Source organism: Pogoniulus pusillus, chromosome 22 (genome assembly GCF_015220805.1).
Source record: "Pogoniulus pusillus isolate bPogPus1 chromosome 22, bPogPus1.pri, whole genome shotgun sequence".
Classification (NCBI taxonomy): Eukaryota; Metazoa; Chordata; class Aves; order Piciformes; family Lybiidae; genus Pogoniulus; species Pogoniulus pusillus.
The window spans coordinates 11,146,811-11,171,314 of record NC_087285.1 but is presented as its reverse complement, the minus strand read 5'-3'; the positions used below and the strand labels follow the sequence as shown (position 1 = coordinate 11,171,314).

The 24,504-nt window shown below is 48.9% G+C and overlaps 1 protein-coding gene across 2 annotated transcripts in view; it reads left to right on the top strand.

Moving 5' to 3' along the window:
* Positions 1-834: 834 nt before the first annotated feature.
* PPP2R2B (protein phosphatase 2 regulatory subunit Bbeta) overlaps positions 835-24,504 on the top strand; it is an 80,410-nt gene continuing 56,740 nt past the window's right edge. Inside the window, exons 1-2 of one of the 2 annotated variants that reach the window (XM_064161705.1) lie at positions 835-923; positions 1,062-1,139. In XM_064161705.1, coding sequence (XP_064017775.1) covers positions 914-923; positions 1,062-1,139 — 88 coding nt within the window. In that variant the 5' untranslated portion in view covers positions 835-913. The other variant, XM_064161704.1, reaches the window with a different exon arrangement.

The window sequence follows — 24,504 nt, the reverse complement described above, 5'->3', positions numbered from 1 at the left end:
TTGGGTAGGCTGTAAGGTAGTCCAGTTAACTCACCGATATCTCCAGTTATATATTATCTCCCAGTCCTATCTGTTTCCCATTTGCAGGGCAGTAACAAGTGCCCTAGAACACCCCCTGGCCAAGCCAACTGCAAGGCACATTTTTTGTGCCATGTCACCTGTGTGTAACTCAGGTAAGATGACATCTCCTCTCCTTGTGGATCCACCATGCTGCTCTCTTTCACGTCTGGAAACTGCATTGAAATAAAGTGTGTCTCAGGATAAAAGGAATCAAGTGGCCCTCTGAGGCAGTGGATTTTGTGTGCTACAGTGGAGGTTGCATTACAGAAAGGGAAATTCTGCTGAGCTGTCAAGAAAATGAGCAGAAGCAGTGGATAAAATCCTCATTCCTCTCACAGTGGCTTAACACAAAGTATTGCAGCAGCAGCAAGTGCCCCTGAGAGAGATACAGTTTGATTGTGTGCCTTGTGATTGAAATGCCTCTGGGATTCTTTTAAAGCAGCTATCATGCACTTCTGATTCCAGGCAAATGTTGATGGTGGTGTTAAGACGTCCTGGAAAACAGCTTTGTTCTGCTTGGGTTCATGGCCAAGCAGCTCACAGTTATGCTGGCCACAAACTGGATAAAAAAATTGTGGCAGCAAGAGTATTTCTCTTTTCCTGTCTTGCCCTGCTTAGCAGTGCCGGCAGTGCTGGGGGGGCATTAGTATTCTGATGGGGAGAGGCTGTGACAAAGACGGTGACTGCAGGCCGGCTGACTCTTCTGTGCTGCTGCCAGTGGTGGGGGGGGCTGGCTCCAGTTGCACCACCACGGAATAGCCTCGCCATGGTACGAGGAGCACAGACAGGCATTCATAGCGTGGGTGCCACGCACTCAGTCCTGCAGCGATAGCACTGAGCTTGGCATGGGAGAATGACACCAGGTGAGCAGAGGCTGATGCTCATGCAGGGGCTGCAGATACTGTGTGCCGGTTTGTGTGCCTGTGTATGCCTGAAAAGGGACAAGGTCTGTACCAGTGTGAGTGTGTCTTATCTGCTTTCTGCATGTGCTTCCCTGGCAGGATTTGGAAACCTTATGCAGGATGTGCTGTGGTGCTTTAGTCAAGTGAAGGGAACTATAGACATTGGAGTGACAGAAGGTAAGCTGGCTTTCCTTTTGTGGCTGAGATTCAGAGTCACCTGTTTGTCCTGCCCAGCTCTCCTGATCCTTGTGTGAGGGGATGCTCACCTGTGGTTGGAAACTGCTGGTTACACTGGTTTTTGCCTTTATTAAGCCATTACACATTGGAAAGAGACTGTCCCCTAAAATTAGCCATTGATCCATGAAATTACTTTGAAGGCATCATGGCTTAATCACACCAATATCTCTGAAACAGATTTCCTTCTGGTTTTCAGTTGTTATTTACAGAACCTTTCAGGGAATTACAAGACAGCTTCTCCCACTGCAACAGTTGAGTTCTGGTTTTGGATAACAGCTATAACTGGATGCTCCTTCTGCTCTCTGAAGTTCAGCTGCAGTATGGATGTGTGTACAGACTCGTGTCTGGGTGGGATGTTTGATGTAGGCAACTGGAGAATTTAGGAGCACACCCAACAGCTTTCAGGGTGATTTGAGCTCCTCAGGCACTTGGGCACTTCTCTCTCTGCAAGCACATCTGTTCAGCAGTTAGCCAACACGTGGGCTGCAAAACCATGGACAATTGAGATGAAATAGCTTCAGTCAATTTTCTGACTTTAAAGCTGAGCTTGTTCATTTAGTTCCATTCTCCCTGTGATTGTTCTGGTTCTTACTTCTTACTAGGCATTTTCTTACATTTTCTCATTTCCCACTTTCATCTTCTCTTATTGCATCGCCCATTAACCCATTCATTTTTTCCCTTTCCATTTCATGTTTTAGTCCCTGTATGTTCTTTATCCCCCAAGAATAAGCAAAACCTTTATCACATCCCTCTTCTCTTAACCTCCCAATATATTTAGGCATCTAAATTTAGAGCCATCAGCCTGTGCTTTAAGGAGGGCAAACAGGCAGTGACAGAATCCTCTTTTCCTGTGTGGAACAGGGTGGTTTGTGTCCCTCAGCGACCTTGTACATTCATATGTAACTGTCTGTGATGTTTTGGAGCTCCAGAGGACATGAGTGGTGTCACCCTGATGATACTGTGATACTGTGATACCTGGGCTCACACCTTGGACAGGCTGGCATCTGAAGGTAGCCTATGAGGGGGCTGCCCAGAAAGGGTCAGTTGAACTGACAGAACCCTGTCAGTGTTTTTCTGCCTGAAACCAGAGTGTTGAGGCTGACAATAGCATCTTGCCCTACACCTGAATGGTCTGGAACATGAGGATAATACTGGGGAAAGGACTTGCCAATAGGTGCAGCAGTGCCTGGGAAAGCATTGCTAGAAGTGCAAACACTCACAGATCCTTGGGTGTCTGTTGAGAGAATGAATGCAGGAACTGAGATGGCCTCTTAGGTCTGTTTCTTCTCTTTTGTTGTATTTCCTGTGAGATGCTTTCTTTCAAACCCTGGTTTTCTAAGACTGGGGAGAGGACAGAGTCAGCCCACACAGACAGAGTCAGCTCTGATTGCTCTAGGAGGGATGTGGTTCTGCCCAGAGGCCTCCCCCCTCTTCCCCCTCAGCAGCAGTTCTCTGTTAGGCTGCTTCTGCAGAGGGAAGGTTCAGTCTGTAACCTCTAGAGACCATAGTTGGCCACAAAACTCAGAAGAATATTCAACCACGTGTTAAATCTTTGTTTCAAGGGGAAACACCATTGTAAGTAAAGCCAAAACAGACTTTTGGACTGATTTTGTTGTTGTATATTTTGGGTCTGGTGGTTTTGCTTGTTTGTTATTCAAAATTGCTCACAAGTGTTTTGAGCTTTTACTGGAGAAACTTCAGATCATTTGAACTGGTCAGGAGTGCTTGTTTGTTAGTGGAGGATTAATGAAATGGGAGGCTGCCTCTTCTTACTCCCTGTGGTTTTGTTAACAGAACCAATTATCAACAGAAGGCTATCAGGGTTTTTTAAAATGTATTTTATTTTTCCATTTCAGTATTAGTGCAGGAGGAATCCAGGGGCATCAGGGCAGGAAGAAAGCCCTGTGCTTTCTTCTCGGGCTAAACTTGGACTCTCAGAGAAGAGTAAAGGCTGGTAGATGACACTTAAAGGCTGTACTGAGTGAAACCAATAACAAAAAAGTGATTGTGTTGGTCTGTGGAATCAAGAGGAAATTTTATCACTTCCTCAGGTAAACACATGCATAGCTCCCCAGTGCAGCTGACCAGCAGTGCTTGCTTCAGAGGCAGTGGTTGCATTTCCAAGCAAGTACAGTAAATAATCCCATCATCAGTCCTGCATGAACAAGCAAAGTGATTGTCCATGAGAATACTTTTAAAAACACTGTCTCTTTATTTCATCTCTTGTTTCCTGGGTGGGTTGGATTTTGGATATACAGCAGTTCTTGGTCTTCAGCCATCATCTCTTCAACAGGATGGCTTTGCACTGCCTGGACCCCAGACCTGAACTGATTTTTCCAGATCCAGAAAGGATATTTTGAATAAAGATATTCAAGTGAAGCTAAAAGCTGTCTTCATTGCACAGGTGCTTTGCATCTCTCTGGTACAGATGCAGTTGTGCTGTCATCTGCTAGCAGCAGCAGAATTAGAAGCCTGCAGGCAAATGCTGAGACCAGGAGAATGAGCCTATGCTCAACACAAGGCCTCTGCATCAGGTAGAGGAGGTTAATGGCATAGTCCTAGCCCCCAAACTTGTCCCTGGAGTAATTAATCAGGAGATAGCAGGGCTGTAAGCAACAGTAGTTTCTCTTATCATTTCTTTCTAACCTGCCCTTCTGATGCTGTGGAATGTTCTGGTGTGGCAGCTAGGCAGGCCGTGGCATAGAGGGTTTGGAATGTACCGAGCTGCAGGAGATCTCTGAACCATGATTGGAAAAACACTGGGAATATTGATCCGGATCCGCTCCACTTGCAAAGCACTGCAGGACCTGAGCTGGCAGCAGCGCCGCGGCAGAATCCCTAGCACAGTAAAGCGCGTTCCCATGCTCTGCTGTAGTTTGCGTACTCGGGGCTGGAGGTGTCTTTCCGGTGCCGCTCGGTTCACTGCCCCGATCCAAACAGGGCTCCCGGCGGCGGGGGCTGGAGCGGTCCTCGGGGTTGCTCCGGCCGCGGGGGCTCGGGAATCCCTCGGGAACGACTCAGGGCTCGGGCGCGCAGCGGAGTTGCAAAGCAGAAATGATGCCTGGCTCCTGCCGCTCTCCCGGTGGCTGTCCCGGTGACCGCCCCTCCGCCGGCTGCGCTCCCAGGGCCGGAGCCGAGGGACCGCTGCGGAGCGCGGCAGCTGCCAGGGCGGGGCGGCTGGGGCACGGCGGAATTGCCACTGCCTGCCCCCAGGGCCGCCCGCCCGGCCCTGCTCCTGCGGCTTAGTCAGCAGCCCGGGGCCGGACGGGCCGGAGTCGGCAGCAATGGGGAGCGGCGGCACCGGCAGCCTCCGGCTGGCTCTCGCTGCTGCCGTGTAGCTGGCCAGGGCTGCAGGGGAGCTGAGCCGAGGCCGCGTTGTTGCCGGCTGGATTTTTGTTGGTTGGTTGTTTCGGTGGTTTCTGTTTGTTTGTTGTTGTTGGGTTATCGTTTGTTTGGTTTGTTCGGTTGGGATTGGTTTTTTTCCCTTTTCTTTTCGCTTTGTGTGGTTTCGCATCCTCTCCCTCGCTGATTTCACTACGGGTTGGAAAGATGCGGTGCTTCTGGCGGTCCCTGCCCTACCTGCTGCGCCCGCCCCTCTCCGCTCTCGCCGCCAGCTGCCACGCAGAAGGTACGCGCGGTCTGCGGGGAGAGCGCGGCGGGGAGCGGGGGGAGCCTGGGCCCGGGGCTCAGCGGATGTTACCGGGTGTTTGTTCACGGGGGGGTAAGGAGCTGGAGCTGAGCGCTGTCAGCGTTGCTCTGACTGCAACAAACAAGCAGCAGGGTCGCGGAAGGAGGACTTCAGCTGTGGTTCTGCTGCGTGTTCTGCAGGTTGGTGTCGTTTGTAAGGGTGGCTTTAGACTTGTCTGCCGCCCTAAAATGAACAAATCCCGTCAAGCACTGGCCGTATGCAGCCCCGCTGTGTGAAGCAAAGCCTGCCTGCAGCCCTCATAAACCAGCTTTGCAGGGGCCTGGGATAAACGAAACCTGCTCCACACTGAGTGAACTTTGATGGGCGGGAGTGTGGAGTCCCAGCTTTGTGTGCGTCCAAGGTTCAGTGGAAGGAGCAGTGCTTGTCCTGCTACCCATGTGGCAGAGCTGTCAGATATCTGCTTGGGGATGGGTTTGAGGTGATTAGTCTCAGTTGCTGCCCATCATGTGTCTGGAGAAAAAGCAGCACCATGAGGAGAGCCCCTCCATGGCTCCTAATGCCCTGGTCAAGGTGCAAGGTAGAGAGTGGAAGGGGCAGGCAGGGGACTAGGCAATAGGTGATGACAGCCCAGGCTACATTATGATATTAACATGGCTGCTGTATTTCAGTCCAAGCAGACAGTATGGGCTATTTCCCCCACCCTGTTCTCTGAAGTTCTAAGCAGATAAATTTATCCCTGTCAGAGAGAAGAGGCTGCTTTCCTGCCCCAGCTTGGCGGAGGTGTCCCTATGTGCCTCTGCAGCACTCTCTGCACTCACCCCTTCATGCTGAAGGTGTTCCTCCAAAGACCCTTCTGTTCCTGGCTCCATTCAGATCCAGATCTGAAATCTCAATGTATTTTCATTATCTCACTGTAAGGATTCTTTCTTTGTTCATCTCAAATTCCCAAAGCTGTCAGCGAGAGATCTGGGTCAGCAAAGATCCTGGAACAGAGAACAAAGCTGTAATAAACCTGAAGTTCAAGCACACTTGTTTATCCTCTTCTGGTGGTGCCTATGAAGTGGTTTTAGAAGGTTGTTGCTGAGCTCTCATTTATTTCCTTGCAGACTCGTTTGTTGTTAGCCTCTGCTTTGCTGGGAAATCGTGGCCCTTGACTGGCACTGCTCATGGAAATGATCCAGAATTGTTACTGTTATTCTGGAGGTGCAGGGTTGTGATGGGGAGGAGACAGTTCAGCTGGAGAGAGCTGGTGCAGGTGAGGTGCCTTAGGTGGTAGATGTGGTGGCTGAACATGTGATGCCCTGGCTTCATTCACTTGTGTGGTACTTGGCACTGCCCAGAAAGGCCAGTCCTCCCCAAACCATGCTGTGTGGCCTAACATGAGTACAGCATCTGTGTTTGGAGATCCTGTGGAAATACGGCCTGGGATTTAGCAGCACAGCTCGGTGAGGCCTCCAGATGTGGGGTCAGCGTGGCATGTTTGAATTCAGTCAGCCTAGCAGCACATAGGATGCAAACTGTATCCTGTTGACCCCAGAGGCTGTAGCTTGGCTGAGCAGTTTGACAGAACTTGAACCCACTACCTTGCCCTTGGCACCCTGATTGTTTCTGCAGAGCTGTGTCAGAATGAGGAGGAACATTGCTGCAGGAAAGCAGTTCTTGGTCTGTTACTTAAGATGCAGCACAATTATCTAAGTCTGCCTTCTTCTCGAGGTGGTGTGGGCACTGAAATTCGATCCAAACACACCCCCGATGCAAAGCCTGCCCTGTGGGCTTCCAGTCCTTCATTATTTGCTGAAAAGGGGCAGAGTGACAGAGGGGCTGGTGCCCTGGGAGAAGCATGAGTGTGCTCCTTTCAGTTCTGTGAGGATTGTGAGGAGGCTTCAGCAGGGAAGACTACGTGATTGCAAAATAACCCCCTTCAGAGTGAACACACCTGTACTGGTCACACTGTGCCTGGGGTTTAAGTGCAAACCTTTTTTATATCTGAAACATGTTCAGCTCCAGGATATCAAAGATCATTTGAACCCTTAGCTAAGCAACCCGTCAGAGAAAAGCCTTTGAATCAAGAAAACAATCTCCTTTCCTGCAGAGGTGGAAGCAAGCACAAAGATGGGAAGTGAGTTCTCTGAGGTCATGCAATTGCCAAACTTGTAGTCATGCATATGTGTTTCTTCCAGACTTTAAAGAGAAATGTGGGGGGTTGTGCACTTTCATGAGCAGGATTTGAAACGTTGGCTGTTTCTGTAGAAGTATTGATTCTTTGGGGCACTCTAAGTGATGCTTAGATATGTAATAGTTATTTCCTGCTCTGAAATCTGTTACTGTGCTTGGGGGATCTTTAACTGCATTTATTTGGCAGGCCAACACCTTGGATACATTTTCAGTAACTTCAATTTTTTTTCAGATTTGGTTGACATTGAGTTAGGCTCAAGGTCTGGATCACTCTGGTGAGTGCAGCTGTTCATCGTGACAGTGGTGAGATCTCTCTGTGTTAGTTAGGGGTGATTTAAACATTAATCTTTGTTTAATATTAAATACTTTATCCAACATGTGCATTAGCTGCTCAGGTCTAGATTTTCTGTCTCTTTTTTTTTTAATTGTGACAGAAAAATGATGATGCAGATTTGATACTGCAGTGCTGAAACTCTGAGCAGTCCAGTGAGAGCAAGCTGAGGAGGTGTACACCAAAGAGGCACTGCTGCTTTCAAGCCAGTCCCCAAAGAAAGATATGCTGTGGGGTTTGTACCATTTTATTAATTCCAGCCACCTTAGGCCAGAGGTTTGGAGCTCAATTGTGAGGAGGCTGGAGCAGCACTGGCACAAGCAATACACTCACTGGTGGTTCTGCACCAGCAAATCTTGATATTTCTTGCTTTGAAGAGTCCCCCAGGAGCTTGTTATTGCTCTGCAGCTCAGTCCTGAACGTTCTTTATTCGTGCAAATAATTTAGAATGAGTAAATCAGCATCTTGTAGAAAGTTTTGGTAGTGGAGCATTACAAAGAGCAGTTGATCAAGCCCAGGGTTTGTAATCATGGGTGTGGAATATGATGCTGGCTGGTTTTCTCACGAGGGACAAAACAGCTTCACACTATACCTTGGGTAGATTTCTGTTTGCCTGGGACATAGAAAACAGAGAAATAAAACTTCCTGTAGCCAGGGTACCCAGAAGCGAGGCAGTACACGAGGAGTAGGGCCAGCGTGTGTGAGATACGAGAGGAGAGAGCTGATGAGGGTGGTGAAGGACTCCGAAGCCCTGTCGTGTTTCATCCTTCTACCATCAGAGGCAGCTGTGAGAGGGGCAGTACTGCTCAAATGTGACTCGTGTTGGAGAACAAGAAGTGCGGGGAGCACAGAAAGGTCATGGCTCGCAGCTGCAGGGCTGGAAACAAGGGCTGGCTGTACAGTCACCACAGGCTGTCATCTGGGTCTGAGTCTCGTTGGTCAAAATCTCAACTGTTTATCAACTTATCATTGTGGCAGCACTCACTGTCCTCTCGGCCATGCCTCTGGCTAAAGCTCTGGCTTGCCTGGGAGCAGAGACACAGGTCAGAGCCTGACTGTGGTGAGGGTGGGCACCATCCCCTGGTGCAGCCCTACTCCACCCTGTCACAGATACAGACAACCCATGGTCCCCACTGTCCCCCGAGGAGGGCAGAGCCTTCTGAAGTTATCCCTGGGCACGGATTGGATGTTAGGAACAAGTTCTTTACCATGAGGTTGGTGGTTGCCCAGAAAGCTAGTTGAGGATCAGGCTTGACAAGCAACCTGACCTGTTGGAGAATGTCCCTGCTCACTGCAGGAGGGTTGGACTAGCTGGCTTTTGGATCCAATCTAGTCCATGGTTCCATGAATCTAGGGGTCGATATTGGGCTGGTGGCAGCCCACCTGGTCCCAGCACAGTGCCAGATGTACACCCGTGGTTTATCAGCTAATCCATTGCTTTAGGAGCACCTTCACCTTTAGCTTATTAAACCCAGTGCTCAGGCTGCCCAGTGCTGGGCTTGTACCTTTTTCTATGGCAGGGTAAGCAGTGAGCACCACTCAGATAACAGGTGCTGTTAGCAAAACTGACCTAAGCACTGTTTTGGTGAGAAAATACACTAATAATGAAACTTGTCTTTAAGCAGACTGATTCTTTCCTGCATAGTTTGGTACCCAGAAGATTCAGGGTCCTTAGAAGACAAAACATGACTTTCCTTCACAATAAAGGATTTAAAAATAATCCCCAGAGTATTTTTATCCATCATTCCTTGGCTCAGAAAGGCTGCCAAAGCACGGAGCCATTCCTGTGCTTAAGTACCACTGGTGGAACTTTTTGTTTTCTCTGATGCCCTTTGGTTTAGAAAAAGAGAAGCTTTCCCTTTTCCCACATTTTCCAGGTTGTGCCCAGGCTTTGCACTGGCACTTTTGGAGGTTCCAGTGCCACAAAGGCCAAGATGTTTAATTGCTTACATTTGAGTTGATTTTAAAGCTTATCACAAAGGCACCTTGAAGTTAGAGGGTTAGGTTTTTAGGGATCTTTAACATGAAAGCCTCAGACAAAGGCACCTAAAAATTAACCTCTCTACCTTAGAGGCATCTCTTGGCTCAGCTTCTGGCCTTGGAATATTTTGTGTGATGCCTGTAAAAATAAAACCAATTCTCTTTTGATAGGCTGCAGACAGTGGATTCCTGTGTGGCTGACCACAAGAAGCAGGTTCAGGTTTTACCTCTGGCTGTTGTAGCTCAGTTGAATAGTTAGTGCAGTGAAGGAAGGTCTGCTTGGGCACTGCTGATATTTAGAGAGATGTTCAGCAGTGATGTTAAATGCCCATAGACCAGTGAGCTGGGGCTGGCTGTCTTATCTGGCCGCACTCAGTGTCTGCATGAGGCTTTGCAGAGCAAACCTTACTCTGGCTGCTGAAGAGCTCAAGAACCACAGTCCAAATCTTTGCCTCGGAGTGAACCTGAAATGCATAATTTTGGTTTGTTCTTCTTGGAGACTTTAGCTTTGTTGTGACCCTTGCACTTAACATCAGGCCGTCAGTTTTGTCCCTGCTGTGCTGAACACAAGTGAGTTTATTTTTCTGATGGTTCTGATTTGAGTTAATCAGGCACCAGCAGTTGGGAGCTTCACTGAAGTCCTGAATTACCCTGGAGTAAACCCCACATCAATTAAATCTGGAGCAGCATTAATGCTACAGAAGAGGATGTGAGTTACAGGTACAATGAGGTTGTGTAACTATGCAGATAGGGTTTGGTGTAACTAATAGTCTATAATTACATGAGGAGAGGCCTTTAGTTTAAGGCTGGTGGTGGAGAACACTGAGTTAAGATTGAGCTTTCTGCAATAATTGCATTTCCTGCTTTAGCTGTTCTTTCATTTCTCTCTCAGTGCCACATCAACCCTTGCTTTTTAATGAGGACCATCAGCCTTGCTCTAATCTCTGCTCTCGTGTTTATCAGAACCTGTGAACCTGTGCCATGTGCAGGAACCCAAACACCTGGTCTGGACCTTCCATAGCATGCAGTGAGGTTAATTTTGGGTGGCTGTGCACAAATGGATTGTTGCTGGGGGAAAAGAGGCAAATTCCTGTCCAAAGTCCTCGACATAAGGGCAAAAGGAAGCACGGTGTGTGAGAACTGTTTCACATCATCCTGAGCTCAAGGTCTTGTTTTTGTCACATGTGTTTCTCTCCATCCCTGTTCACCCACAGGGTGTAGAAACTGAGGCTGAGGGAAGACCTTGCTTTCTACAACTCTCTGAAAGGAGGCTGGAGCTAGGTGTGGATTGGTTTCTTCTCCCAAGTAACAGGGAATGAGATGAGAGGAAATGGCCTCAGGTTGCCCCAGGGGAGGTTTAGGTGGGACATCAGAGGAAAATTCTTCATCGAAAGGGTTGTCAGAGACTGGAACAGGCTGTCCAGGGAGATGGTTGAATCCTTATCCCTGGAGGCATTTAAAAGAGGTAGAGACGTGGTGCTGAGGGCCATGGGTTAGCACCAGCCTTGGTACAGAAGGGTTGGACAAGATGATTTTAAAGGTCTTTCACAACCCAAATGGTTCTGTGATCCTATCATTCCCCCATGCTGCCCAGCCCCTATGCAGTGCCAGCTGTGAGGAGTAGATATGCTGCAGCTGGAGGGCAGGGAGAGCCTCTGGCACGGCTCTGGACTTCTCAGCCCGAGAGGTGATGGACCTTGCCCTGAGTGGATCTGGTGGGGAGCTCCGGGATGCCCAGTGCGGTGGTACCTGGCAGAGCTGGGGGCTGTGCCAGCTGAGAGGGGGTCACAGACCCGGTTAGGGACACCAGCGGTGTCCGGGCCCTGTGGCACGGACAGCCCTGCTCTCCCAGCTCGTGGTGCCGCTGTCACCGAGACGCGTGTCTGTAGGGACCGTCGGTAGAACTGTCCCCAGGACTGTGCTCAGCGCTGTCGGTAGGCATTGTCCTCATAGTGATGCCGGGCGAGACTCGCGGCTTTCGGACCCGTTCCGGCACTGCCAGGGGCTGGAGTTCTGCCAGGCAGGACGAGTTCCGCCAGGCAACGCCGAGGGCCGGTCGTCCAGCCCCAGATCGCCCTGAGTCCTGCCCCTGTCCCTGCTGCTTCTGCCCGTGCCTAGCTGGCGCTGCCCAGCCTCGGGCTCAGCCGTCGCCACCTGCCCCGTTCGGCCCTCCTCGCTCCGCCGCGCTCCGCCCGCCGCAACTCCCGGCGGCTGCCGCGCGGGGGCGCTGTCTGCCAGCGGAGCTGCCGGCGCGTCTCGGGGTGCGCTGAGCGGTTTGGGCGGCACCCTCGGGGAATCTCCTCGCCGCTCCGGGGCACGGCTGGCTCCGCCAGCCCGCCCGCCAGGGATGCTTGCTCGGTGCCGCTCGGCCTTTGCCAGTAGCTTCAGGCTAGCCAGGCCGCTGCTACCCCCGCGGAGGAGACCCGAGCGCGGCGTGGGGGATGAGGATGCCACTGGCAGGAGGGTCGCTTGGTGCTTGCGGCGGGCCAGCCTCGGACGGAGCCAGGGACAGGACCAGGGCCGGCTCCGAGCAAAGCACGGCGAACACTCGCTCCGTGAGGATCTCGGCAGGGCTCCGGGGTCGGTAAACGTGACCTCGGCCGAGCTCTCCGCTGTTTCAGAACCCGCCGCCGCTGTCGGGTGCTGCCCAGCCTGGCGAGGGCAGCCACACCGGTGAGTGGCACCAACCAGCGGTGCTGCGGCGGTCCCCGGTGGAACCTCGCTCCTGCCCTTGCGTACCCTCACGGCAGCAGCATCGTTCGTTAAAGAAATGTCACTGGGGGGGCTGTCAGCAACACTTGAGATTGTGGGTGTGCATCCTGCGGTCAGAGGACTTGGAAGACGATTTTCCTTCTTTCCCGGACTGGTTTGGGAAGTTGCTCCCCATCCCTCCGAGCTGCATTGCCCCCCGCCGCTGCAACCATCGCACTCCTGGTACTAGGCTTCCTGTGAGCTGCACATCAAACCTGCTCCAGCAAAGACAGAGCACGTTTGCAGCATGTTTCCAGGGCTCTAGAGATGTTTCTGTTGTGTGACTGCTCTTCACTTAGTACAGATGGGTTCAGCTGTGCTTTCCAGTGTTCCCATGTCATCTATATTTAGTTAGTGCTTAAATCAGCACAAAAGTACCTTCTGTCATCCCTCCCGCCCTGAAGAGACCTGATTGAGGTTGCAGGGTTGCACAGCTAGAGATGTTTCTGAGTGGGAGAGAGGGAGAGCATCTGGCTGGGAGCCTGAGCTCTGGCGTGGGGCCTGGCTCCAAGTGCTTTCAAGCACTTTGGAAGAAGGCAGGATGGTGAACATGGTCAAGGTGACCTACCTGTAAGGGAAAGCAGGGAAATTGCATCTACTTCTGGACAGGTTTGCCCGGGGTCAATGGGATTGCTAATCCCAGGGCAGTAAGGCTGTGTTCCCCAACAGCACCAGCTGCATTTGGCACATGCCAGAGGCACAGCTTAGTGCCTCTAATCAAACCTAGAGATATGTTTAGCTGCTGCCCTGGGCTGCCAGACCCCAATGGTCAGTAGGCAGAGGTAGCCCAGGAGTGTCACAAGCCACTGCACTGGCAGATGGCATGAAGGGTCACAGCTCTCCTTCCATCAGCTCAGCGGGAGTGTTCACAGAAGCAGCATCCTGAGGTCTAGCCTTTTTCTTCTCTGCAGGCAGCTTTGCTGAAGCCAGCTCACCAGGCAGGTCCCAGAAATTCCTGAAATGGTTTGATGTGACTGTGAAGCTGTGGAGGGCTAATTGCCACGCACAGGATCCTGTTCTGCCCTGAAAGCCTTGTGTTACACCAGTGACTGTTCAACAGCAAGCAGTGAATCCTGCTTGATACTATACTCCAAGCAGTGTTCTAATGTGGATTTTGAAAGCAGCCCAGGCTGTCATAGGCAGATCATGCTATATTTGGGAGATAAATGTGCTATCAGCTTTGTAAAGCCATATGGTGGATTTATTCACAATCAGCAGTTCCTTTCAAACCCAAGTTCGTGGCATTTAGTGATACATTTCCAGTATACAGCTCAGCACTCTTTGCTTCTTTTTCCTTTTCCAGCAGATGATTTGAGAGCGGTCAGCTGGCTGCTGTTGTAGGCCACCTCTTGTCTGGGCAACGCCTATTCAGCACTATAATTAATCACTTACATGAAGGGGTTCTTGCAGAGTCCTGTGTTCTTCATCATCGGTTTTTGTCTCTGCCTGGACTCGTTTCTGGAGCTGCTGGCTGCTTTTGTTCCTTTCTGTGCAGTGTGGCACAACAGTGTGACTTTTTGGCTGGGTTTCCTCTGGAAATGGGTTTGTAAGGTCACGCTCGGGGCATGTGTCAGTGTGGCAGCCAGATCTGCCTTCCTCCAGTGCTCCTGGCACTTGCTTCTGCTTCACCACATCTAGCCAGGGTCTGGGGGTCTTGGAGGTTTGAAGTCTGTGGGAATGTGGGCAGAGGGAGAGTCTCTTGGCCATCTGGAGATGGTGAGTCTTGGAGCTTGTCACAGCCGTGGACCGAGTGCTTGGTTACTGCTTACCAGTGTTCTAGGCTTAGAGTGTCTGAAGGAGCAGAGAACTTGATGGAGGTTATTTAAAAATAAAAGAAATGTAAAAAATCTGTTACAGAGTCAGGCACAGGACTTACATTTCCTGATTTCTTGTTATTACTGATCTTGTTTCCATTGTAACTGGGGAGGATACCTTTAGTTTTTGCAGAGGAAGCAATGTCATCAGAACTAGAAGTCACATCCAGTAGTGCTGCAGCTCACAGCAATGCTGATGCCCTTTACTTCAGCACTCCCTGAGCTTCATTTAGCACTATGACGGGGTTGGACAGTTCAAAAGGCACTGCTGAGAGGTTGTGTCCTCCAGATGCTTCCATAGGAGATCCTGGCCCTGTGGGGCTGTGGTCTCCTCTGGAAGAGGTTTGCAAGGATACCGGTCACCTCCTAGGGCAGCCACATACAATGAACGCATAATAAATGTTCAGGTTTTGCCTGGACTCCTCTAAGTGTCTCCCTTCTCTCCCTTCTGCATTTCTGTTGCTCTGAGGCCAAGATGCTGCCAGCTTCTCGGGCTGTGAAATCCCGAGGACCTTGGTACTCCAGTGTCATTGGAAGCCTGGCTTTAAACCCTAAGCTATCCAGTGAGGAAGGACTTACTGCAGTGGATGTCTGTAGGGATTCCATCTCTCGGTCTGGGCTGGCTCAGCTAAGAGCCCAGCAATGATCCCCAGGCATTGGGAAGGAGTGAGCTGAAAGCTTTTCTCCAAGAGAGGTGTCTGTGAGGCAGAGCTCAATTTGGAGCTCTCTTTCCTCCTTGGAGCTGTGGGCCATCCAGCATGCCCACGCAGACAGGCAGGCACGTGTGTGCAGATCCTCGACTGACACCAGTGTGCACGCTGGTGTTATTTCTCAGTAATCTGGTTTCTTAGTAACAGTCCTGAAGTGGAAATTTCAAAACAAAACCAGTGCATTCAAAAGCAGAAGCTGGTGAGGAGGCTTCTCTTTTATTTTTGCCTTGATTCTGACTTTCAATTCAATGTTCTTCAGCTGCAGTGAGTGAGCAAGTCGCAAGCAGATGGCAACAAACCCACCACTCTAACCCACGATGAAAGCCTACCCAACATGCATTTTTTGACTCACTGCCACATAGCTGCATGTTATTCTCTTGAAAAAAACTTAATTGACCTAATGGCAGTTTAGGCTTCTCTCTATCCCTGGTGTTAATCTCAGGTCATAGCTGATAAAATAATTGGAGAATCCAACTGATTAGAAACGGGAGCTGCCTGAGTGAGAGACAAAAGTGTTTGTGCCTGGGGTGACAATGCAGCCATGTGCTTGTTCTTGTCTGTGGTGTTCCTGTGGGCATAGGAATGACTGTTGGCCATTGCTGCCCATGACATCCCCAGGAGGGGGCCTGGAGGTGCTCCTGAGGGACCCCTAGCCTGAGTGGAGGCTCTAGGAGCTCTGCAGTGTGATGGGAGAGGGCCAGGAGTCACCCAAAGTGCTCATTTTTAGGAATGCATGATGGCAGTGACAGCCTCTGGTGCATGAGCGACACCTGAGGGTGCCTGGTACAGAGCAAGGAGAGAGGCTTGGCCCTGCTTGAGGTTGAGCAGAGGCTGCCCAGACCTATGGCATGGCCCCAGGGGGTCCTGTGCCTTCCCTGTCTGCTCACTGAGGAGGTAAACAGCTCTTCATCTTCTTCTGGGGTGCTGTTTCCTGAATGTGAATGTGCTAGTTTGAAGCAAGCTGGAATGTTTTGGTAACAGAACTAGATAACGGGCAGTGAAATGAAAAACAATTGTGTCTACTTCTCTCACAGTCACGCTGAGAACTTTGGGAAGAAGAAAGACTTTTTCTCCATTTTGTTTCTCACTCTTGCTTTTGCCTTAGACCTGGTCACATCTCATTAACCCTGCTCCTACTAACCTTGCTCCCTAACCTCTTGGCTGCACCTCTCTTCTTCCTGAGGACTGGGGTAAGGTTGAGAGGGACGGGGGGAGGTGTTGGGGTGGTTTGAGAGCCCCTCCTGGGAACTTAGGTTTCTGGGAGGGGAGTTGTGCTTTTGTATTGTTTATCCTTTGTATATTTCTGTATATAACTGTATATAACTGTATATATTGTAAATAGCTGCTTGTAAATTCTGCTAGCTGTAAATAAATTGCTTCATCTATATTCCCAGGGTCCATCTGAGTTAGCTGGGGCAAATACAAAGTGTGGGAGGGGCGGGGTAAACCCCAAACCATCACATTTTTTAATTGGCGCCCAACGTGGGGCTAGATATTTCAGTGAGTGGAAATTAGCTCTGGGAATTAAGATGAAGCTAATCAAGCAGCTATTGTACTTGGTGGGGATTGCTGTGTGGCCTGTTTTCTGTTTTTTTGTGTACAACTGGATCAAAGATCAAATTGGTTATTTCTTGCTTCATGTAGTTTTTAAGAAGGCTAAAGTTAAGCTTTCAGATATGTTCTGGAGCTGGGGTGATTTTATTCTTGGTTATGCTGGTTTTAATATCTCTGAGAATATTACCAAGGATATTACAGGAGCTCTGGTCAATAATGTGACAATCAATGGAAATTCTGCTTTAAATATGGCTCTAATGAGAGTTATTCAGCCTAAGACAGGAATTCCAACTGTTTGCATAGGTACATGCTCGTGTAAAACTGTTTTTCTTCTCACAATTTTTAATATTTGCCTCATGATTTTAATATTCATATTAATTTTGGCATTATTGGTGAAAAATTCAAAACCAGTTTCTGTAAGAGCTAGGAAAAATTCTGTGTCTCAGAAGCAGTCTCTTTCACAGCAAAACAAGGGAACACAGTCATCGGCTTCCCCCTTGCCAGCCTCTGCCCCTCCTTCTCCAAGTGCTGGGAACACAGCCAATGTTCCCACCGCTAACGTAAACAATGATAACAAAAACAAAAACAAAAACGGGCAGAATTCGGTAGGAGCCTCAGGAGGACAGGCAGGTACCCAAAATCAGAATGTTCCTAGCAACAATCAAAACACGTCAGGGTTGGCAGGCATCCCAGGAGGACAGGCAAATAATCCCACTAATGCTAATACTACTACTAGTGCTGGTAACGCTAGCCCAGTCAGTCCAAATCCTAATAACACCAGCTCAGCCAATTCAAACCCCAAGCCAGCAGACCAGAACCAAAATCCTCCTGTTAAAAGCAAGGCAGATTTGAACTCACAAGCTCCAGTTCAGACCCCTAAGGATACAAATGCTCCAAGTCAGACCTCCAATAATTCAAATGCTCCAAGTCAGACTCCTAAAGATTCAAATCCTCCAGCAGACACATCCAAGTCTGTTGCTGCTCAGGCCCTTCTAGCACCTGCTAAGGCAAAAGCTAAAACAAAGAGTGGTTCGCAGGAGGATGTAAGACAGGGGACCTCTGGTGATCAGCAAGAAGAGGAGGATGAGACAGTTAGTCTGCGAGACCTTGTAGATGTGCTGAGACAACAATACTCAAGTGACAGGAGCACTGGGAGGTTAGCTGCCAGGAGAGAGGATGGTTCCCATGAGTTTAGGAATGCTATGAGGAAGGTTCTGTTAGGCTCGGCACCACCAGAACAACAGGAAGAGGAGGAGGAAGATGACATCCAAGGCTCAAAGGATCCACTCAGAGAGGTCAGGGAAGTTAGGAAGGAATACACAAGGGAATCAGGTGAGCCAATCTTAAGCTGGTTAGTGAGATGCCGTGGCATTGGTGCTAATGCTCTGTAGGTAGGAGACAAGTCTGCCAAGCAGCTGGGACCACTCACTAAGGAGAGTGGAGTGGACAAACACCTAGCAAGTCCTCTTGGTAGGGTTAGCTTGTGGACACGCCTTCTGTTGGCTGTGGCTATGAGATATCCTTCCCGAGATGATTTGCCATGGGCTGCCAAGAAGTGGAACACCGTTGAGCAGGGAATTAAGCTTCTGAAGGAGTTTGCTGTGAAGGAAGTGCTTTATGGAGATCATGGCACTCATGAGCCTGACGATATTCCTTTGGGAACAGGTCTCATGAAGAAGCTTATTAAGCTTGCTCCTTCATCCTATGCTAACATCTTGGCCAGTAAGTTTCTAGCAAGGAGTGATAATGGAAGATCCTTCACTGTTGGTGAATTCACTGACCAGCTCAGGCAGATTGAGGACAGCTGGTCACATTCTGGTATAATCTGTGCCATAAAGACTATGACTACAGAGCTTAAAGATGGTTTTCAGGAGAGCATGAAAGAACTGAAGGAGGACCTTAAAACCTCAATTTCCAATCTGGTAAAGGATACCATTCCTGCATCATCTGAATGGGTGCATGTTTCTGCAGTCAGGAACAGACGCCCACCTCCTGCAAGGCAATTCCAGCCCAGGAGGAGACAAATTCCACCCAGACAGCAGCAATCACGTGCGTCACTGTGGATACTTCTGCGTGACACATATGGTGAGAACATGAACAAATGGGATGGTAAACCTACTTCAGCTCTTTCAAAGAGGGTCAGGGAACTGCAGAGTGGCAGAAACAGAGGCAATAATGCTAGGAAAGTAGCTGTCACTTCTTCAGCTCCCGAGAGCAGCTGCAATTGTTCCAACAGTTGCAGTTCCTCTCACAATAACACCAATCATTGTGTACACCCCATATGCCATGTTCAGCATTAGGGGTGCCCTGCCTCCAGCCAGGAGGAGGAAAGGGATAGTGGAGAGAACCGAATCTATTGGAATGTATTCATTAGGTGGCCTGGCAGTTCAAGAGTTCGGAAATACAGGGCTTTAGTTGACACAGGTGCTCAGTGTACTTTATTGCCATCTAATTGTAAAGGGACAGAGTCCATTTCTATCTTTGGAATCACTGGTGGATCTCAAGAGTTAACTAAGATACAAGCTGAGATCAGTTTAACTGGTAAAGAGTGGAAGACACATACTATTGTAACTGGTCCTGATGCGCCTTGCATTTTGGGAATTGACTTTTTGAGACAAGGTTGTTTCAAAGATCCTAAGGGTCATAAATGGGCTTTTGGAATAGCATCTGTAGAGATTGAGGATGATAAATTGAAATTGTCTGTTAGACCTGAACTTTCTGATGAATCTGCAGTTGTGGGACATCATGACATAGAGGACCTGGAAGTGCCAATTGCAACTCAAACTGTTCATCATAGGCAGTACAGAACTAACCGTGACTCTTTGTTGCCCATTCATCAGCTGATTCGTCAATTGGAGAGTCAGGCTGTCATCGAGAAAGCTCATTCACCTTTCAACAGTCCCATCTGGCCTGTGCGCAAACCTACGGGCGACTGGAGACTGACAGTTGACTTTCGTGCCCTCAACGAGGTGACGCCACCCATGAGTGCAGCTGTGCCGGACATGCTGGAACTCCAGTACGAGCTGGAATCGAAGGAGGCTAAATGGTATGCAACCATAGACATTGCTAATGCTTTCTTCTCTATTCCCATAGCAAAGGAGTGCAGGCCTCAGTTTGCATTCACCTGGAGAGGAATCCAGTACCAGTTCAACCGTTTGCCTCAGGGGTGGAAACACAGCTCAACCATCTGTCACTCAGTCATCCACAATGCACTGGAGAAAGGTAAAGCTCCAGAGCACATCCAGTACATCGATGACATCATTGTGTGGGGCCAAACTGCTGAGGAAGTCTTCGAGAAAGGTAACAAAATCATTGACATTCTGTTGCAAGCAGGTTTTGCCATTAAGAGAGACAAGGTCAAAGGACCTGCCAAAGAAATTCAGTTTCTGGGAGTGCGGTGGCAGGATGGTCGACGTTACATTCCTCAGGATGTGATCAACAAAGTCTCTACCATGGCAGTTCCCACCAGTAAGAAGGACACACTTTCTTTTCTTGGTGTGGTGGGATTTTGGAGACTACACATTCCTGGTTTCAGTCAGATTGTCAAACCTCTGCATGATGTGACTCGTAAGAGAAACAATTTCGAGTGGGGACCTGAACAACAAGCAGCCTTTGATCAAATCAAGCGAGAAGTAGTCCATGCAGTGGGCTTGGGTCCTGTGAGATCTGGTCCGGACATTAAGAACATTCTGTACACGGCTGCCAGTGACAATGGTCCAACTTGGAGTCTTTGGCAGAGAGCTCCAAATGAGACACGTGGTCGTCCACTTGGTTTCTGGGGACGTTGTTACAGAGGTTCAGAGACAAATTACACTGCAACTGAGAAAGAGATTCTAGCAGCCTATGAGGGAGTGAAAGCAGCTTCTGAAGTGATTGGAACTGAGTCACAATTGCTTTTAGCTCCTAGACTGCCAGTTCTTAACTGGATGTTCAAGGGCAAAGGTTCATCACCACATCATGCCACAGATGCAACCTGGTCTAAATGGATGGCTTTGATAACCCAACGAGCACGAATGGGTAATCTTGACCGACCTGGTCTGGTGGAGGTGATCACCAACTGGCCGGAAGGCACAGACTGTTCCAAACCTCCAGAGGAGAAAATAACTCGTGCTGAGGAAGCTCCTCCCTATGGTGATCTCTCTGATCAGGAGAAGAACTATGCTTTGTTCACAGATGGTTCCTGTCGTCTTGTTGGGAACAAACGAATATGGAAGTCAGCGGTTTGGAGTCCAACCAGGAGAGTTACCGAAACGAAAGATGGCGAAGGAGAATCCAGTCAGTTCGCTGAGGTAAAAGCTGTTCAACTTGCTCTTGATGTGGCTGAACGTGAGAATTGGCCTATCCTTTACCTCTACACCGACTCGTGGATGGTAGCCAATGCTCTGTGGGGTTGGCTGAAGGACTGGAAGAAGAATGGTTGGCAGAGGAAAGGAAAGCCTATTTGGTGTGCTGATCTATGGCAGGACATTGATGCACGGCTGGAGAAAACTCCAGTGAAGGTGCGGCACGTAGATGCACACATGCCTAAGAGCAGAGCCACTGAGGAGCATCAACACAACCAGAAGGCAGACCAAGCTGCTAAGATTGCTCAAGCTGATACCAACTCTGATCTTGACATTGACCTTGATTGGAAACACCGAGGTGAGCTGTTCTTAGCTCGGTGGGCCCATGATTCATCTGGACATCAAGGCAGAGATGGAACATACCGATGGGCTCGTGATAGGTCAATTGACTTGTCCATGGACGCTATCACCCAAGTCATCTATGACTGTGACATTTGTGCTGCTATTAAGCAGGCTAAGCGAATCAAGCCCTTATGGTATGGTGAGAGATGGTCAAAGTACAAGTATGGTGAAGCCTGGCAGATTGACTACATCACTTTACCTCGATCTCGTTCTGGCAAGCAGTATGTGCTAACAATGGTAGAAGCCAGCACTGGATGGTTGGAAACCTATCCAGTTCCGCATGCTACTGCACGTAACACCATTGTTGGTTTGGAGAGACAGATCTTGTGGAGACATGGAACTCCAGAAAGAATTGAGTCAGACAATGGTACTCATTTCAAGAATAATCTTGTGAAAAACTGGGCCAAAGAGCATGGTATTGAATGGATCTATCACATACCCTACTATGCACCAGCTTCAGGGAAGATTGAGCGCTACAACAGTTTGCTGAAAACCACCCTAAAAGCCATGGGGGGTGGAACTCTGAAAAACTGGGACAAACATTTAGCACACGCTACTTGGTTGGTAAATAGTAGAGGTTCAGTAAACAGAGCAGGACCTGCACAATCAGATTTGGTCCAAACAGTAGACGGTGATAAAGTTCCTGTTGTACATGAGAAGAATCTGTTAGGGAAAACTGTTTGGGTATTTTCTCCTTCGGGCGAAGGGAAACCTGTCCGAGGGGTGGTTTCTGCTGAAGGTCCTGGTCATACATACTGGGTAATGCAGGAGAATGGTGAAATCCAGTGTATTCCACAGAGAAATCTAACCTTAGCTGAGAGAGTTTAAATTCAAGCTGTTAGGAGTTTTCTGTTCTAGGTAACATCGGCGCCCAACACTGAGAGAATCTACGATAGAATCTACAGTACGTGAGCACGAACCCAACGTCACCTGGGAGTCCCTGTTCTGAGCTTTTGAATCACCTACATCTGATTGAAGTGTGAACTGAACTTGTATATATTGTTTTATTGTAAATATTGGTTTAGATTAGAGTAGATAATTCTCAGCGATACTCTGAGCGAAGTAGACAGGGGTGGATTGTGCTAGTTTGAAGCAAGCTGGAATGTTTTGGTAACAGAACTAGATAACGGGCAGTGAAATGAAAAACAATTGTGTCTACTTCTCTCACAGTCACGCTGAGAACTTTGGGAAGAAGAAAGACTTTTTCTCCATTTTGTTTCTCACTCTTGCTTTTGCCTTAGACCTGGTCACATCTCATTAACCCTGCTCCTACTAACCTTGCTCCCTAACCTCTTGGCTGCACCTCTCTTCTTCCTGAGGACTGGGGTAAGGTTGAGAGGGACGGGGGGAGGTGTTGGGGTGGTTTGAGAGCCCCTCCTGGGAACTTAGGTTTCTGGGAGGGGAGTTGTGCTTTTGTATTGTTTATCCTTTGTATATTTCTGTATATAACTGTATATAACTGTATATATTGTAAATAGCTGCTTGTAAATTCTGCTAGCTGTAAATAAATTGCTTCATCTATATTCCCAGGGTCCATCTGAGTTAGCTGGGGCAAATACAAAGTGTGGGAGGGGCGGGGTAAACCCCAAACCATCACAGTGAACATACACAGCTACACAGCAGGCACATCGTCTGCAGATAATCCATTTATGGTCCTCCACTCCTTGGGCTGCCCTCAAACCTTCTCATTTTTCTGCTGGCTTTGTGATTTTTCACGGGTGATTGTCCTTGAGAGGAAAGGCATTGCAGGTTTGCTGGGCTTGACATCACTCTCCCTATTGTCTAAACTCAAAAGTGATAAAATTCCCACTGATGAAATTTCACATGTGTGAGGCTGAGGAGACCACAGAGAGGCTTTTTGATAGACTATCATGGCAGTATTTTTCTGGCACAGATTATCTGAAGGCAGGGATAAAGGAACATGTCTGTTATACTCTGGACATTCTGTTCCCTAAATTTAGGTCTCAGAAAATGGAGCACTGGAGCCTCTTTGCCATAGGCTATTGGCAAGAGTTCTGTATGATGGGTCTGAAATAGGCTCTGCAGGGTTATGACTGACTCTTCTCTGCTCAGATGTAGAGTGGAGAGGTAGGGCAAAGGGAGATAAGTGTTGGAGATGCTTGGGACAGGCTGGTGGGCACCCAGAGCTTCAGGTGCAGCACAGGTGGGTGTTGCCCAGGACACTCTGCCAAGGGTGTGGAGTTGCTAATCTGGATGAACTCTGGCTAATGCCACTCCAATACCTTTTTTAATTGGCACAGTTGTTTGGTTCAGGTGAGTAACCTCGGTGAGACTGCAGATCAGTTGGAATCCAGCTTTGCAATCTATTGCATGAAGAATGGGGTGTTCAGTGCTCCCTGCCTCAGCACTGTGCTGTGTCCAGAGAGCACGCTGCTGGTGGGGGGTGCTCATGCTAATGAGTCAATTACTCTCCATGTGCGAGTGTTTCCTCCCTTGAATGTTCTGAAATCATTCGAAAACATGACTGGAATTACATCAGTTTTGTTTATTAAATTGGATTAAAGCAAGTGGATTCCCATGTGGACAGGGGCAATTGGATTTGGTGCTACTTTGCATGTTGTTCCAGTCTCGTTGTGCTGGGGATGGTTCAGGAAGTAATTCTCTTTCAAAGGGCAGGAAAATGGTAACGATGACATTGTCACATTTCAGTGTGCTTCTACACAGTGTCACACTGACCTCATTGCTTGTGCTGTTGCTGCGGGGTGTGTAGGAGAGGCTTTTGGGAGGGCAGGTCGGTGTGTGGGCACAGACACACTGATGTTCCTGTGTGACCCACCTGCTGGCCTGGGCTGCTGCTGGAGCCACGGCTTGGTGGGGCCGGGAGGTTTCCTTCCCTTAGGCATTTTATAATCCGTTTAACATAACACAGTCATTTGTCTTGTTTGCTGACTACTTAACAGATGGATTTGTGGTGTTTGCAATTACTACATGAGCATTAATAAGACATGATCTCTTTTATTAATTAACAGTTTCCCAGGTTTGTTTTTCCAAATGACATGAGGTAGATTATATCTAAAGACTGGGGACACACAAACAGTGGCTTTGTGGTGCCAGTGCTTTGAGAATCGTGCAAACTTTTATGGCTCCCCATGGCATCTTTTTTCATTCTCTCTGTGCTGTACTTCATAGTCATTGTCCACAGCACCACTGGGTTTGTGTTTTATAAAGGCTAAATGTAAGGAGAGCACAGACCTGGCTGCTATCTGAAGCCATTCTCTATGTTTATCCTGCCTATGTGTGTTGTTCCATCCCAATTATATCCCTGCATCATTCTCACATCCCATCGTTCCTCCTGGAGATTTCCAGAAGTGGAAATTGATATAAATGGGTACAAGGACTTATTATCATACCAGAGAGAGGACTTCTCCAGTGCTGGGATGTGGCAGTATCTGGGAGCTGCTCCTGTGCAGTGGCTGAGGGGAAGAATGGAAAAATGAGTTCTGTTGTCCTGGGTGGTGGCAAGAGTCACCTGGGCAGGGCAGAGCAGGACTTGGCAAGGTTCATCTTCATGGGTGACCCCTGAGTCTCCCATGCTGGGACACTGAAAACAGGTTATTTATGTTTTGTGCCAGCACAGTTGGGCACTGGGGCACGCATGGGAATGGGCACCCCAGCCATTCCCAGCCTCATGGTTC